An 18,876-nucleotide genomic window follows, 5' to 3' on the forward strand; every position below is an offset into this window, starting at 1 on the left:
CAAACTATTGTAAAGACCTGGCTTACAGGTGCAGGCTGCTGGGCTAAATATACAGCAACAGGAGAATAAAGCAGCACACTGCTAGCACAAAGATATAGATAAAACATGAGTATATAGATACAACATGAGAAGCTATTCAGCTATAGTGCAGTAAATGAAAGTATACAATTGTGAAGTAATGAAATAGTACTTAGCTTGCAATTTGGCGGCCAAATAGCTTGGACCGTCCCACCACGGTAAGGTGACCTCAAAAAAGAAACTTGAGGTAGTACATTTAAGTTAGTAATCTAGGGTACTATGTGTGCAAGTACTATTTTAAGGGGAATCCTCCCTACTATTTTTGTTGAGACAGGTGCTAGCGATGGGCGACAGCAATAATACTACCGTCGGAGGAGCCGAGTTGTCCCCTGTTGAGTTACCTACTAAACAACATAAATTTGTATGTACAAGAATTAAATATATTTTTAGTGTTGAGTGTACACGTGCAGTATGTCGATATTTTCTGTGTACAGCTCTAACTTACTTTTTATGTACTGTAGGGATCAGCTCATACGATGGGACGGCAATGACAGTGTTCACACAGGCATCAGGTTTCATAAAATCCAAAAGGCTGTTTATTCACAGGACTTTGGCACATAACATAGTGCAATACAAAATAATAAACATCTAAGCCTGCACGGCTCTAACACACAGGATACCTCACTAAGCTAACACATGAAGTAAAGCAAATCCAAAGCATAATACAGTTCACACCTGTGGGTTTTGGGAGCAGCTCCAGTCAAGCTGCATCCCCCAGTCTCTCCTCTCCCTCACTAAAAGTCCCAGAAAGTCTTTATATATGGCTTTCAATTAATCCAGGTAACTTCAGCTGGACCAGATCAGAGAGGAGGGAAAAACTCGTAACGGACCAGGGAATGTGGGCTGGACTTAACCCGGCATGGATCGTGCCTGATTGAGAAAACCAGGGGAAAAATAGACACCATTCAGCACTTTTCCATACACTTTACCACAGTACATAGACATTAGGCTATTTTTCTTTTTTATGTACAAACCTTACCTATTTTTTTTTATGTATACAGACATGAGGATATCTTCCTGTGTACAGAACCATATACATATTTACTATACATTTATCAACACTCCAACATGTTTCAGGTGCATTCACCCGATAAGTGCAACATTTAGCATAAGAGTTCTTATGAAGCTGCTGGTATGTACATAAAGCAGACGTGTAAGGATCAACAGTCCACCTACACTAAGAGTCCAAGGCAAATATAGAAATTGGCGTGTAAGGATCAGCAGTCCACCTACACTAAGAGTTCATAGGAAGGGAAAGGTAAACACGGCCTTACCACAAATCAGCCGGGTACAGTCCTTAATGAATCTCCTACAGGCTAGGAGTCTCTTTACTTAATAGTCAGGCACAAGCTTAGTGGTTACATTGCTGAACTTTGAACTGGAACAACTTAGCACAGTCCTGCTAGGCACAATTCTTGAACTCGGTTGCTGTAAGACAAAAACGGTTAGACAGGAAAACAATATGACATTACTTTAGAGTCTCTTTAGAAGATGTTCTTCTTTACTCTTGTAGTGCCTCTCTTGGTTCCTCTATATCTGCCAACATCAGGGGCAGGTGCAGAATTGACATAGCTTTGCCACACCACATTGGTGAGGATGGAGTTGTGGATGGCAGCTTGAGAAGGAATTATAGGCTTACTAGCTGGGATCAAAGTGAGGCAATAGGGCTTGAATACCATCTCCAAACTAGGAGCAACCCATGACCCTTTCGTTGGTACCTCAGGAACAGGCGAACTCTCATGGCTCCGAGAGGGCCTAGGTACAAATGTTGGTACCCCAGGGTTAGACAAACTCTCATCGTTCTGAGAGAGTCTAGTTACTGACTTGGATGGCCGCAACTTTGGCCTATTTTCTTCACCCTGTGCTGAACTTGACTCTTTGCTGTACATAGAAGATGATGAACTTGACTCTTTGCTGTACATAGAAGATGATGATCTTGACTCTTTAGGCTCCTCCTCCTTGTGGTGGAGGCTTTAGAAACAGACCTTGTCGGCATCAAGTTGAAGGGATCGGACTCCCAATCCGTTGAGAGGAAATATTTGAAAGGAAGCTGTGTTAAGGCTGTTGGTCTGGAGACCGCTGGAGCTCATTCTCCACAAAGGCTCTGGATGGGGGTGTACTCCACAATTTCACCCACCTCCAAAGTCTAGAACTTCTTATGGAGATATGGCCTTTGCACTGCTCGCCGGTTTACGAGGATGGTCTGCCCAGTGTGGCAGTCAAGGAGTGTCCCATAACCTCTGACCTTGTCAAACTTGGCTACAGTTGCTCTTCTTCTTTCTAATGGCTCCTCCCCTTCTCGGGGGTGATCCAATTTACGGATATACAATGCCTCCATTTCTTTGGTATTTTCTTGATACCGCACTCTTTCTTCATAAGGCAAATGCACGTGCTTGGGAGCATAGAGTTCTTTGTATCAGGCCTTTAGCTTTTCCATCAATTCAGCCAGCTCGGCTTCTTGAGGGGCCCTTTCCCTTTCTGCAGTTGGGATTGGTGGGAGTGGCATGTACTCGATCACCTCCGGCTCATCTCCGAACACCCATTGCGGCAATTTTGGTGAGCACGGTCGTGCACTTGGCAAGCTTGATCGAGGAATGACCTCAGGGCTGGAGGAAGAATAGGCCGCCTCTGGCGGGGTACTCACAGGAGACTCCTCCGACGGGATTCTCCTCCACCAGATTCTGTGGTGAGGGGACAATCTCACCGGTGATGCACCTCCAGGTGTCCCTGCACTTTCCGCTGGAGGTGTCTCTGGCCAATCGTCGTCATCATCAGGCAGTGGGGGAAGGTTGCAGGCCCCCTCTTCATCTATTGACAACCGCTGCAGACGGTCAGCAAGCTCTTGAAAAAGTTGGGCTGCGACTGCCACTCCGTGTTTCCGGCACCATTTTACCAACTTCACCACGTGGAACGCTGCTCTCCACCATGTCTGTACTCTCCGGCTCTCTGTGCAGACTGAAGAGGTTGCTGTGTGTGGCGTCTTTTATAGTGGGCTTCTTTAAAATGGCGCTGGGTAGGAAGGACACTGTCGGTGCAGCCCTGACTTCCAGTCCCTCCAGAAATTACTCCTGTATCTCTGAGTTCCCTTTTGGCTGCGACACAGCAACATGGTTTACAGTACATGAATAAAGTTATTTTTCTGGGGGGGGAGTACACTTTCACTAATGGCGACTGTAGTAGGCGCACACCCGTATCCTGTTCGTGCAACGCGAAAAAGGCTTTGTGGTAAGCCTTGGGGGGTGTATGGTAGTTGGGATGTTGTAGTAGATAAGGGGTTAATGTTAACCCTATAGTTTGTGACCCAGGCTGAGGGCTAGTTTGCTGAGGTAATTCTCCGGCCTATCGCCGCCCTTCCCAGAAACGATAGGTGCATGTAATAAAGTGACTGAAGGTCCACAAGGTACTTGAACTTGAACAAACTTTACTTAAGTACTTGCAGTACATCCAATGAACGATGACAGTCTCAGGTAAACAGTCTCTATATATCTCAATGACTGACAATTGTTGCGGACCTTGAATGATATTAAAAGTCTCTGAATTTAGGGTATTTATTGCAGATCCGTCAGGATTTAGGGGATAGATAAGGTATGGTGATGCTGCAGAGTGCTTAGGGATTGATACACTCTCAATTTAGAATCGATCAGCCGTTGCTGCAAGGCTCGGGCCTAACTCACTGCGGGAGAAAGCTGTATAGGTCCTTCCACGTCAGGAGCGCAGGAGCAAAGAGAAAGAGCAATGGCCGCCGCTCCCTTATATGGGCAGGGGGCGGGGAGAATCTGATTGGTCTGAACATCCGTCATTCACGCTATGGGCAGGTAATTAACTATTTATTTACATTTATACAATCTTATAGATCTAAATCCTAAGTGGTTCCTGGACAATTACCAACTGGATGAGAGGTGACTAGAGGTGAACTAGACAATTGGGACCCCGACGTCCTAGGGACTCCGGCTATGGGGACCCGTAATAAAAGGTACCGGATAGGATACGGTACCGGGACACCACATTTGGGGGAGTGGCTACCTCCATGTTGGCTCTTGCACCCCATCCACCTCTATTAGGTGTATATAAGGTGTCTTGGATGTTTCAGATCCTGCAATGCCTGCTGATCTATTCACACAGAGTCATATTCATAGGGTAGGGTGCATTTGGATTAAATCTGTTCGTTACCTACCTGGTTATACTTGTTCTCTTCTTGGTCAGCGCCTGCACTCCTGTATCTTTGAAGTGTCTCCGTATTTATCTCCTCCGTTCCCAGGAATGCTGCAGACCTCTACTATTGCTTCATACGTACATCCCTGTTGTGTGGGAATTTGCACAACATAGCAGGGTGAGACTCTACTTTCCCCTCTTTCCCACACAACTGTGATCTCGTTGATTCTCCACAGGGGAGCGCCTGTTCTTCTTTTGTTTTTTAGTTAAAGGGTACTCCGGCACTAAGACATCTTATCCCCTATCCAAAGGATAGGGGATAAGATGCCTGATCGCGGGGGTCCCGACACTGGGGACCCCCGTGATCTTGCATGCAGCACCCCGTTAGAATCAGTCCCCGGAGCATGTTCGCTCTGGGTCTGATTACTGGCGATCACGGGGACGGAACATTTTGATGTTACGGCTCCGACCCGTGTGACATCACTCTCCGCCCCAATGTAAGTCTATGGGAGGGGGCATGACAGCTGTCACGCCCCTTCCCAAAGGCTTGCATTGAGGGGGCGGAGTGTGGCGTCTCACCGGGGCGGAGCCGTGATGTCACAATGCTCCGTCCCCGTGATTGCCAGTAATCAGAAACGGAGCGAACATGCTCCAGGGACTGATTCTAATGGGGTGCTGCGTGCAAGATTACGGGGGTCCCCAGCGGCAGGACCCCCGCGATGAGGCATCTTATCCCCTATCCTTTGGATAGGGGATAAGATGTCTTAGCGCTGGAGTACCCCTTTAAGATAACTGAAAAACAGATTATAAGAAAATGAATTGACACACGAGACACTCCAGGAATTTATACATCATTCTTTTGTATTTTATTTTGTCATAAAATGGTTTTTCCAAAATTCATAAAGTAATCATAGTCACTAAAAATTAAGAATAATTTATATTCAAATAAGTATATATGCTTGATGGACAAACTTTTGATAACTATTACATTTCTCTACATCCAGAATACATGAAATATCTAGCAAAAATGTAAAATGAAAGTTTAAACTACTCATCGGAAAACAGATTTTTTTGGAGAGCGCCCGTAAAAAATTCTGCCGCAAGCAATGTGCCTTAAAGCTTTTCTAAACCATGGATAAAGAAAGCCGTACAATATTGGATTACATGTTGAATTTATATAAGAGAACCAATTAAATACTTCAAAAATGACAGTCGGAGTGGAGTAGTTTATGAATGGATCGACTAAAAATGTAACAAACAGGGGTAACCAGCATGTAAGGAACACACCCATTAAAATAGCCAGCTTCTTAGCAGCTTGGTGTTCTCTCTTCTTGAATATGCTTTGTGACGTTTCAGCCAAAATGTTTCTTTTAATGTTCCTCCTGTGTTTCAGGGACACAAGGAATATCTTTATATAAATTCCAACCATTATAGATGCGGGAATGAAAAAACATATAAAGAAAAGAACCAGTGACCATAATTTGTTAAATGTGATTGGACAGACATGAAAACAGGTGACTAAAATGTCATAGCCTTCAAGGCCAGAGACATGGGAGTTGGAAACAACCACTCCAAGGGAAAATATCATAGCAATAGACCAACACAAGAAAACCAGACGTTTAATAACTGGCCCTGTGATCCTTATGGGATAATAAAGTGGCTGACACACTGCATAGAATCTGTCAATGGCTATAATGCAGAGGTGAAAGATGGAGATTACACTAAGAGTCAAGTCAAAGCCATAATGTATCTTGCAAAATATATTTCCAAAGTACCAACAGTTTTCCACAGTTCTCACCATGCTGTACGGCATAATAAATATTCCAAGACAAAGGTCAGTTATGGCCAAGGAAAGTATAAGATAATTGGTAGGGGAATGGAGCTGCACAAAATGAGAAATGGAAATAATAATACCAAGGTTTCCAAAGACCGTAATGGTTATAGAACAAGTGAAGAACATATATAGTCCTATTCGGATACCCAGAGGGTGACTGCTAGAACAGGAGAAAGATGAGTTTTCAAATTGGGAGCAGTTGGGAGTAGTCAGAGACATTCTTTGTGTGCCGAGGTGCCGTCACCGATGTTCACTATATGAAATGTTTCTTCTTCCCAAATGTAATTTAGAATCCTAAAAAATAAATGAATAAAATAACAATGGGGTTAAACATTTTTCTAGGCATAACTTAAAGCTCCTCCAATGCAAAACGTGTAACAGGGACCAACAACTGTCATGTGTTGTTCATAGTGCAATATAACAAAGGTTGCTCTGGGGTCCCCTAAGGCTCCAGCACCCAAAGTGACCACAATCTCTGCATACCCTCTATAATTATACCATAGAATCAGAATAAAAGCAAAATGGATCAATTTATAAAGTGCTAAAATAGTACAAAAATCTAAGTAAAGTGAATGTAATACACACATTAAATTGTCATATAAATAAAAACTTTTCATATGTAGTATACCAAAAGTTTTTATCAGGGGGGGTCAAAATGTTGAGAATGAGCCAGAAGAAAAAGACTTATGCTAGAGTTACAGATATCTGGCGTCCAGCTCTGGCGAAACTGGGCAAAACTCGCCACAACTGATGACAGAAGTGCATCAGTTGGCATCAGTTGTGTATCATCCAGCGTCCATTGTTTGTGATGGCCATATGGGAGAATGCAGCAAGATGTGTTCCCCTGTCGGTGCCGGTCTGGCAAGTCCAATCATCTGGTGTCCAAACTGACGCTGGATGATTGTGAACTGTCCCATTCAAATAAATAGGATCAGTTTTACTTACGGTGCATGCTGGAGGGAAACGCCATGGGACAACTGAACAATATGTAAAGGAAGCCTTAAAGCCTTCTTTCCCAGCACTGTACCATATGACCTGAACAAGCTTACAGTGTTAGTATATGGGGCCGACACAGAGCGGGTAGTGGATACGCAGTTGCACGTCCCTCTTCCCACTCGTTTTACTGGTCATTGGGGTCTAAATACTCAAACCCTGATCAATACAAACTTTTGACATATCCTTAGGACATGTGAAAACATGTTTTAAAACACAGGTACACTTTAGGGGACTTTCACACTCAGATTTTCATGGCTGCTTTTCAATCAGTTTTTGAGTAATATCCTCATTATTTTTTAATACATTTATGGCATTTTTTGGTTCAAAAAGCTTAAATGGGCACTGTCAGAATATAAAAACTTTTTATATGTGGTACATCCTGGCAAAACAATAGTTTTTTAATACTTATTTTGAAAAAAAAAAAAGTCACATTTTATTAAAGAAATCTGCCTTTGAAAATCCCACCAATCATGCTTGGACAGTCAACGGCTTTCTGGGCATACTGGGAGTTGTAGTTTTGCAAAAGCTGTATGCAAAGCTGAAAAAAACACTGCTGCAAAAAATAGTTATCCAAACACTGTACCTTCAACTATTTCAAAACTGCAAGTCCCAGCATTACAAAACTGCCAAAGGATGATACACATGAATGACATAGGAACATATAGAAAATGTATTGTACTTTTAGCACTAAACCTTTGCACTAATTTGAGAATATGTAAGCTATACACTCACCCTATTGTCTTTGGTGGTAGAGTACATGAAATCCCCAATAATAATTGTGTGTGTGTGTATGTCTAAAGCATAAAACCAGAGAGGAAAGGGTTACAGTGCAGGGATGCCAAGCTCGATCCTGAGAGCAGTGAGTCAGCAGAGTGAGGGAGAGGGAGGAGTCATCCCAGTTCAGGCTATAAAGGGACACGTCCCTCCCACTGGGAAGATGGAAAAGACATTTAGCAGCTGTAATATGCTATTTTTTGTGATATATAGGTAAAAGATACATAAAAATGACATGTACATGATCAGGGTTACGTACTAAGTAACAAATAACTGTTTTTTTTTTTTTTTTTTTGGGGGGGGGGGGGGGGGGGGGATCTGACAGGTACTGTATGCTTTAATGTAACACTTCCACAAAAAACTGTGAGTGAAACTCACCTCTAAAAAAAATCAACAATTCCTTTATATATATATAGTGCTAACATATTAAACAGAGACCGTCATCACCTGCATTGACATATTTCCCCAATTCTATATAACTGAATCACAAATGACAGCAAATGGCAAAACATTGCATCAAAATGACAGAAAGAGAGCCACACTTACTGGTACAGGAGACAGGTTGAAAACCAGTTCCCACAGAGATGCAGACAAGGGAGGTGGGTGGACTGGTGCCAGCGAAGGCATTGGCACAGTCAAAGCTTTTAAGCTTTGCTCTCACTTTACTTTTAAAGTGAATGGAGAGATAAATACATTTTTCCATTCCAACTGTTCAGTCATTTAAAATGTTACACATTATTAGCAGAGAGTTGTAATGTTTTCCTTAGATATGATTTGTTTGTTGTGTGCAAAACTGGGGAAAAAGTTAGTTTCGAGTGAGTTAAAGGGAATTTTATGTGTTGAGCAAATAGGGATAGAACTCAGTGACGTGATAATTGTCTTATTGATTTATGTTCACTGAAGAGAAGAAGATTGCGTTCATATTGGGTTTCTGTTAAGAGAAAAATGACAATTTTAGTTAAAGCATAATTCTGGCTCTATATACCGTATTTTCCGCCCTATAGGACGCACCGGCGTATAAGACGCAACCAATTTATAGGTGCAAAATCTAAAAAAATAGAGATTTTGAACCCAATAGTGGTCTTCAACCTGCGGACCTCCAGATTTTGCAAAACTACAACTCCCAGCATGGGCATGCTGGGAGTTGTAGTTTTGCAACATCTGGAGGTCCGCAGATTGAAGAACACTGCAGGAGGAGGTAATACTCACGTATCCCCGCCGCTCCCCGTCACCGCTGCCCTGGATGTCGCTCCATCGCTGTCATCGTGTCCCCGTCGCTCCGGAACGTCTCTGCTGCCAGCCGGGTATCCTCGCTCTCCGTCGCCGCCATCACATCGTTACGCGCGCCGACGCACGTACGCGACGAAGTGATGACGAGGAAGGAGAGCGCCGGCCATACAGGGGATCCCTGAACGGAGAAGACACCGAGGAGGCAGGTAAGGTCCCTCCCGGTGTCCTGTAAGCACTAACCCGGCTATTCAGTTGGGCTGTCCCGAACAGCCCACTGAACAGCCGGGTTAGTGTCACTTTCCCTTCAGACGCGGCGGTCAGCTTTGATCGCCGCGTCTGAAGGGTTAATACAGGGCATCGCCGCGATTGGTGATGTCCTGTATTAGCCGCGGGTCCTGGCCGTTGAAGACCGCAGGGACCGCCGCGATAGGGGTGTATTCGCCGTATAAGACGCACCGACTTTTTCCCCCCAGTTTTGGGGAAGAAAAAGTGCGTTTTATACGGCGAAAAATACGGTACATATAAAATTGCATAGTTATAAAGGAATATAAAGGTAATTTGCCGATACAGTATAACATAACACAATTTATTGTGACACCGTAGGCTGCAGTTTTTATAGCATTGTAATACCATTTATTTATTTACTTGGCGAGTTATCTTTACTACAAGGCAGAAAACAAACAGTGACATTCAGGTCTGCGACATACAACATTTGCATTTATGCCTGAAGCTGGTAATGCATTATACTTTAAGCTTAGACATTTTTCTTCCTCATTTCAGGGCCAGTTGCACACAGAAACATGACAAATGTCCACTGAGGAAAGATATCTCAGAAAGGGTCAGTCTGCTATTTTTAATTGTTTCTGTGCAGTCATTGAAAATACTTGGAATGATGTTGAAGTCAAATGTACAGTTGTACAGGTTACGGATCAAGGCAGACACCTAGCCCAAGACACAGATTAAAGGGGTTATCCACTATAAGGTGATTTTAGTACTTACCTGCCAGACAGTAATGGACATGCTTAGGAAGGATCTGCGCTTGTCCTGGGGCTAAATGGCTATGTTGTGAGGTTACCATAATGCTGTGGCTAGCATTATGGGAACTGGTATTTCCTGTTTGAGTTTTCTTCTTTTGCCTACAAATCCCATAATTCCTTTTTCCTCCCTCCCACACATCAGCCACCCCACCCATTGAAACATAAATGAGCTTCATCCATTAAAAAGACCTGTGGTTTTCAATCAGGGTGCCTACAGCTGTTGCATTAGTTGCAGATTGATCTCTCTCCCACCAAGCGATCGCTCCACCCTTTGAAGCAGAATGGCTCCCTGTCATAGTGAGTCTTAGCCGCATTGCAACCTGGGAAAAATCTGAGACAACAGTCATTTTGTATGCAGTTAAAAATAAATATTGGGGTGAAAATCACAGAAGAATTGTGAAAAAACCATCACACACAGGTACAAACACTCTATTAAGAACTACACTAACTGTACAGCCCCTGTAGCATAGTCAAATTAAAAAAAGAAAATCGGAAATACCCCTTTAACCCCTTAAGGACACATGACTTACTAGAACGTCATGTGTCCGCTCCCGATCTATAACGCGGGGCCACAGCGTAGCGGGTCGGGCCTGGCCTCTAACAACGGCCGGGACCCATGGCTAATAGAGCGCGGCATTGATCGCACTGCCGCGTGCTATTAACCCTTTAGACGCGGGGTACAAAGTTGAACGCCGTGTCTAAAGTTAAAATGAAAGCATGCTGATTAGCTCAGTGGGCTGTTCGGGATAGCCGCGGCGAAATCGCGGCATCCCGAACAGCTTACAGGACAGCAGGAGGGTCCCTACCTACCTCCTTGCTGTCCGATCCAGGCATGAGCAGTCAAGCGGCAGAATCATCGATCACTGGTTTCCTATGAGAAACCAGTGATCAATGTAAAAGATCAGTGTGTGCAGTGTTATAGGTCCCTATGGGAGCTATAACATTGCAAAAAAAAGGGGAAAAAAAGTGAATAAAGATCATTTAACCCCTTCCCTATTAAAAGTTTGACTCACCCTCCTTTTCCCATAAAAAAAAAACACAGTGTAAATAAAAATAAACATATATGGTATCGCTGCGTGCGGAAATGTCCGATTTATAAAAATATATTGTTAATTAAACCGCACGGTCAATGGCGTACGGCCAAATAAATTCAAAAGTCCAAAATAGTGCATTTTTGGTCACTTTTTATATCATGAAAAAATGAATAAAAAGTGATCAATAAGTCCTATCAATGGTACCGATAAAAATTTCAGATCACAGCGCAAAAAATGAGCCCTCATACCGCCCCATACGCGCAAAAATAAAAAAGTTATAGGGGTAAGAAGATGACAATTTTAAACATATAAATTTTCCTGCATGTAGTTATGATTTTTTCCAGAAGTACGACAAAATCAAACCTATATAAGTAGGGTATCATTTTAATCGTATGAACCTACAGAATAAAGATAAGGTGTCATTTTTACTGAAAAATGTACTACGTAGAAACGGAAGCCCCCAAAATTTACAAAACAGCGTTCATATGGATTTTTAGGCAAGGAGGAAAAACGAAAATGCAAAAACAGAAAAACCCTCTGTCCTTAAGGGGTTAAGGGGTAAAACCTTAAATGGGTACTCCGGTGGAAAACATTTTTATTTTAAATCAACTGGTGCGAGAAAGGTAAGCAGATTTGTAAATTACTTCTGTTAAAAAATCTTTATCTTTCCAGTACTTTTTAGAAGCTGTATGCTACAGAGGAGATTCTTTTGTTTTTGAATTTCTTTTTTGTCTTGTCCACAGTGCTCTCTGCTGACACCTGATGACCATATCAGGAACTGTCCAGAGCAAGAGAAAATCCTCATAGCACATGTTACTGACACGGACAGAGGTGTCAGCAGAGAGCACTGTGAACAAGACAAAAAAAGAAATTCAAAAAGCAAAGAATTTCCTCTGTAGCATACAGCTGCTAATAAGTACTGGAAGGATAAAGATTTTTTTAATAGAAGTAATTTACAAATCTGTTTAACTTTCTGGCACCAGTTCATAAAAAAATAAGTTTTCCACCGGAGTACCCCTTTAAGTTATGTTGCTGTCCAGAATCATAACCTTCATAGATCAACCGTAAAAAATAACATGTCCAGCAGGTGGCAGCCTACAATCTGTAATGCACGGCTAGCAATAAAAATTCTCTTTAGTTCAACAAAAAGATAGACTGTTGAGAAACATAAACAAATACTATACATAAAGTGGATTTACCTGGCAGTGACATGTAGTGTAGCTGTGTATAATAAACAGCAGAGGCCTCTGTACCGCCCTTTTATATGACAGACTGGGATGTCAGGGAACAACACATTGAGTGATACAACCTACACGTGATAATGACTTTTCCCCATAGACTATGTTGAAGATCATAGGGAATAGAGGTGCAAGAACACAATTATTAGAGAGAACATTTTCAAAATCAAGTACAAAAAAATCTTCCATCATATTTACCACAGTATTTAGATTAGATTTTTATTTCACAGTAACTTCAATTTAGCCCAGCATTCTAGTGAACATCTATATTCTAAAACTGTATAGTACAAGTAATGGAATCATTGCATTCTAGCAAGCCAGATCCACCCTCAAATTTATCTCTAGGGTGGCTACTATTTCTCTTGATCATCTCTAAAATGTTTCTACACCTTGATTGGAATCACCTGTGGTAAATTCAGATGATTGGACAGGATTTGGAAAGACACAGCCCTATCTATATAAGGCTGTCAGTGTATATCAGTGAAAATAACCAAGTCATGAGGAGAAAGAACTGCCTGTAGAGTTTAGAGACAGTGGCACAAATCTATGGGAGGGTTAAATAAAGATTCTGCTGCATCTCCTGGGATGGGAGAGTTATGTTTCCTTTTCTCTTACTGTATCCTGATTTTTATGGCACGCTTTACTTTTTCCATCCCACTTTTTATATTGCTAAATAAAGTTTGGAATATGTAAAAAACTTCGGAGGAGATGAAAGGCTGTGGAAAGATTGGTGACCAAAAATCTAATGGACTCTCTAGCTGAGCTCCAAACATCGTTTGTGAAGATGGGAGAAACTTCCTAAATGTCAACAATTACTGCAGCACACCGCCAATCTGGGTTTCAATGGGTACTTCAGTGTAAAACAAATTATTTCAAATCAACTGGTGCCAGAAAGTTAAACAGATTTGTAAATTACGCCTATTGAAAATCTTAATACTTATCTTAATACCAGTATTTATCAGCTGCTGTATTCTCTAGAGAAAGCAGTGTTGCTCTTTCCTGTCTGACCACAATGCTCTCTGCTGCCACCTCTGCCCCTGTCAGGAACTGTACAGAGCAGGAGAGGATTACTTCTACTCTGGACATTTCCTGACACAGACACAGGTGTCAGCAGAGAACACTGTGGTCAGACAGAAAAGAAATTAAAAAAGTAAAGAACTTCCTTTGTAGGATACAACAGCTGATAAGTACTGGAAGGATTAATATTTTTAAATAGAAGTAATGTACAAATCTGTTTAACGTTCTGGCACAAGTTGATTTGAAAACATTTCTTTTCTACTGGAGTACCCCTTACATAGCAGAGGGGTTAGAAAGAAGCTTCTCAAGAAAAGACACATAAAGCCCACCTGGAGTTTGCAAAAGTAAATAGGTCTTTTTGAATGCTTTGTAGTAATACATTTTGTTGCCTCTGGCCCAAATTCTTAAAAGGGTACTCCGCTCCTAGACATCTTATCACCTATCCAAAGCATAGGGGATAAGATGTCTGATCGTGAGGGTCTGGCTGCTGGGACTCCCCGCTATCACCGTGCACAACCTGGTGTTCTGAACATTATGTTCAGAATGCTGTGGTAGTGACGCCAGCAGCCGGACCTCCACAATCAGACATCTTATTCCAAAGGATAGGGGATATGATGTCTAGGTGTGAAGTACCCCTTTACGTTTTATTCTACAACATTTCTCAACACTTCCCTTTGCTATTTCTCTTCCAAAGCCTCCGGCCTTCCTAAATTCATATATACTATGATATGATTATTTTCGTTGTTGATCACCTTGCACAGCTTAGTATCATCTGCAAACATTAAATTATACTCTGTATGCAGAGAAAGCCAGTTTCTAACATGTGTACACACATTTTCCCTCAGTTCCAGCATTTTCATTTTATGTGTCTACCTTTTATATGGAACAATGTCAAACACTTTTGAAAAGTCCACATTATCCACAACCTTACCCTAGTTCAGTGTATTACTTAATTCTTTATTAGAGATGAGCGAATCAAAGCTGACAAATCCGAATTTGTTACAAATTTCATGAAAAATTAGATTTGCAACAAATGTGAATATCGCCACGATTCTATCATGTGAATCGCTTCATTAAACTCCATTTAGTGCGGTCCAGGCTCCAGAGCATCTAAAATGGCGGATCCACATTTGAGGACGTGGGGCAAGGAATTCTGGGAAGGCGGGTAGGAAGGATGACCCTGAATCACATGCAGGATGCAGCCTATCAGCAGCCAGTCACCCCTGTGATGTCACAGCCCTATATAATCGGCAGCCATATTGCAGCCAGTCACTTCATTCATTACACTGCAGAGAGAAAGGACGGACAGCCTGTGTGTGTGTTACACAGAAAAGCTCATTCCAGCAGCGTTTGACATCCTAGTCACATCAGTGTTCTGGTGGACAGAGAGCAGTGCTTTTTTCTACTGAAAAGGATTTTTACTGAAGCCAGTAACCTCCCATTGTATTACAGAGAGGGGCAGATAGCTGTGTGTTGCCTCAAACATTTCAATAAGCTGCCTAAACTTCATAAACCTTAGCAGAGGAGGCAGAAAAAAAATTCTGCGCAATTCTGTGTCTTTGTTCCACAACAAATCATCTGCTGATTATACTAGTCTGTAGATTGTATAATACCCAGCAGTCCATTCCTAATAGTCTTTGACAGAGTGAAATTTTGCATTTAGTACACAGCTTTTGTGTGCTCCAGCACTGCTGTGTACTGCTGGTGTTATGCGAAAATATGTTTTTTTTACAGCATACTGTAGCACATTTTTCTGCACTCATAAGTGCATACCACACACCTACATCTAAATAGTGTACTATTTTGTACCTGTTAATCTGTCAAGCGCCTAGATACTGTGAAAGGTCAGGCAAAAGTAATCACCGGCTGTTTTTTTACTCCAATACGTTGTTTTTTTTAAGCATACTATAGCGCATTTTTCTGCCCTCATAAATTCATACCACAGATATACATCTAGGTAGTGTACTATTTTGTAGCTGTTAATCTGTGAAGGGCCTAGATACCGTGAAAGGCCAGGCAAAAGTACTCCAGGCTGGTGTTGTATTCAAATACTTTTTAAAGCGTACTATAGCACATTTTTATGCCCTCATAAGTGCATACCACATACATACATTTTAGTAGTGTACTATTTTGTACCTGTTAATCTGTCAAGGGCCTAGATACTGTGAAAGGACAGCCAAAAGTAATTACAGGCTGGTGTTTTACTCCAACATGTTTTTTTAAGTTTACTGTAGCGCATTTTCTGCCCTCATAAGTGCGTACCACATACATACATCTAAGTAGTGTACTATTTTGTACCTGTTAATCTATCAAGGGCCTAGATACTGTGGAACTCTAGGCAAAAGTGATCACTAACTGGTGTTTTACTCCAATACATTTTTTAATCATACTGTAGCACATTTTTCTTCCCTCATAAGTGCATACCACATACATACATCTAAGTAGTGTACTATTTTGTAGCTGTTAATCTGTTAAGGGCCTAGATACTGTGAAAGGACAGCCAAAAGTACTCACCAGCTGGTGTTGTACTCAAATACTTTTTTAAGTGTACTGTAGCGCATTTTTATGCCCTCATGAGTGCATACCACATATGTTCATCTAAGTAGTGTACTATTTTGTAGCTGTTAATTCGTCAAGGGCCTAGATACTGTGAAAGGACAGCCAAAAGTACTCACCAGCTGGTGTTGTACTCAAATACTTTTTTAAGTGTACTGTAGCGCATTTTTATGCCCTCATGAGTGCATACCACATATGTTCATCTAAGTAGTGTACTATTTTGTAGCTGTTAATTCGTCAAGGGCCTAGATACTGTGAAAGTCCAGGCAAAGTAATCACCTGCTGGTGTTTTACTCCAATACATTTTTTTATCATACTGTAGCGCATTTTTCTGCACTCAGAAGTGCATACCACATACGTACATTTAAGAAGTGTATTATTTTGTACCTGTTAATCTGTCAGAGGCCTAGATATTGTGAAAGGACAACCAATAGTACACACCTGCTGCTGTTCTAGACAAGTACTGTTTTAATTGTAGTAAAGCGTAATGTACTCCCCTCATATACGCATCATCTCCCCCCATATAAGTATGTCAGGCAGAGTCTTGCCAGGACATGCACAGAGGAGTGGCAGAGGCCTAAATTCATCAGGCTCAGGTGTACCCGGTGGGTGTAAAAACTTCCCAAGTAAGACCCTACTCTCGCACTATTAATTCCCTTCTTGGCAAGTGTTAATTGTCCTAAAAAGGGCAGCCCCACTCAGGGACCTCTCCCTATTTCCAAATAAAAACCATGGAAAATGGCAGTGTTTTTAGGTCTAAATAAGGAGAGGTTCCTGCATATTTTGTACCTGTTTGTACCTAGATATTGTGAAAGGACAGCCAATAGTACACACCTGATGCTGTTCTAGACAAATACTGTGTTAAGTGTAGTAAAGCGTAATGTACTCCCCCATATACGCATCATCTCCCCCCATATAAGTATGTCAGGCAGAGTTGTGCCAGGACATGCACAGAGGAGTGGCAGAGGCCTAAATTCATCAGGCGCAGGTGTAACCGATGGGGATAAAAACTTCCCCTGTAAGACCCTACTCTCGCACTATTAATTCCCCTCTTGTCAAGTGTTAGTTGTCCTAAAAAGGGCAGCCCCACACAGGAACCTCTCCCTATTTCCAAATAAAAACCATGGAAAATGGTAGTGTTTTTAGGTGTAAATAGGGAGAGGTTCCTGTGTAGGGGCCACCCTTTTTAGGATGAGAAACACTTGCCGATAAGGGAATTAATAGTGCGAAAGTAGGGCCTTACAGGGGATGTTTTTACCCACACCTGTTACAATGGACCATACGTTGTTTCCTTCCACCTTTTATAGGTCTTTGCATCGCATAAATACTTGGTGGTATTGGAGGCACATGGTGTTTTTTGCACACCTTTCCTTTTGTTAGATGTATAAAAAAAAAAATTGGATCCATATATTTTATCCTAAGAAAAGTTATGTTTTATGTAACTATATGTAATGCAATGTAATATCCTCAATACTTACTTGTGCACACTACAAAAAAGACCGTTTTCTTCTGCCTACCTGCTACTATTCTGATCCTTCCACACATCTGATGCCACCCACCACACCACTCTGTCACCGGGTCACTTTCAGGACACCTGATACTGCTGCTGCCACCTCCAGGCTGTCTGATTCAGCCACTATATGGTCTCCATGCTGCCACTCACTTCAGGCTGTGCCATTCAGCCATTATATGGTTACCTCATGCTTCACCACCTCCAGGCTGTGCCCTTTAGCCATCTATGGTCTCCTAATGCTGCCAGAAACTCCAGGCTGTGCCACTCAGCCACTATATGTTCTAATCATGCTGCCACCAACTCAAGTCTGTCCCATTCAGCCACTATATGGTCTCCTCATGCTTCAGCCAACTTCAGGCTATGCCATTCAGCCACTATATGGTCTCCTCATACTTCAGCCCCCTTCAGGCTGTGCCATTCAGACACTATATGGTCTCCTCATGCTGCCACGAACTCAAGGCTGTGCCAATCAGCTACTATATGTTCTACTCATGCTGCCTCCAACTCCCGGCTGTGCCATTCAGCCACTATATGGTCTCCTCATGCTTCAGCCAACTCCAGGCTGTGCCATTCAGACAATATATGGTCTCCTCATGCTGCCACAAACTCCAGGCTGTGCCATTCAGCCGCTATATGTTCTACTCATGCTGCCGCCAACTCCAGGCTGTGCCATTCAGCCATTATATGGTCTCCTCATGCTTCAGCCAACTCTAGGCTGTGCCATTGAGCCACTATATGGTCTCATCATGCTTCAGCCACCTCCAGGCTGTACCATTCAGCCACTATATGGTCTCCTCATGCTTCAGCCACATCCAGTCTGTGCCATTCAGGCACTATATGGTCTCCTCATGCTTCAGCAAACTCCTGGCTGTGCATTCAGTCACTATATGGTCTCCTCATGCTTCAGCCACCTCCAGGCTTTTCCATTCAGGCACTATATGGTCGCCTCATGCTGCCACAAACTCCAGGCTGTGCCTATCAGCCACTATATAGTCTCCTCATACTGATGCCACCTCCAGGCTCTGTAATTGTGCCATGTGACATGTGACTCCTTGTTAGATTAGTTCCTTTGTAACCACACGCCGGGCCGGGGACTTGGGAGTGTAATCTTACATTTCAATTACACAATCTTCAATTTCAATTTTAAAATTCATTTTTAATTTTAGGGATTGTGAAGCCCTTTTGTCTACTCATGCTGCCGCCAGCTCCAGGCTGTGGAATTCAGCCACTATATGGTTTACTGATGCTGCTGGGCCTGGGACATTAGCTACCATAAATCTTCAAGTTCAATTTTAAAATGCATCTTTTAATCTTAGGGATTGTGAAGGCCTATTGTCTACTTATGCTGCCGCCAGCTCCAGGCTGTGTCATTGTGCCACCATATGGTCTCCTTATGCTGTTGGCACCTTAAATTAAC

At 42.3% G+C, this 18,876-nt stretch overlaps 1 protein-coding gene across 1 annotated transcript; it reads right to left on the minus strand.

The window, feature by feature from the left end:
- Nucleotides 1–5,281: 5,281 nt before the first annotated feature.
- Nucleotides 5,282–6,283, minus strand: LOC130361048 (trace amine-associated receptor 2-like). Its single transcript, XM_056563609.1, has one exon. It carries the CDS (start codon nucleotides 6,281–6,283, stop codon nucleotides 5,282–5,284), a length of 1,002 nt encoding a protein of 333 aa, XP_056419584.1.
- Nucleotides 6,284–18,876: the final 12,593 nt, after the last annotated feature.

This window comes from Hyla sarda, chromosome 3 (genome assembly GCF_029499605.1).
Source record: "Hyla sarda isolate aHylSar1 chromosome 3, aHylSar1.hap1, whole genome shotgun sequence".
Lineage (NCBI taxonomy): Eukaryota > Metazoa > Chordata > Amphibia > Anura > Hylidae > Hyla > Hyla sarda.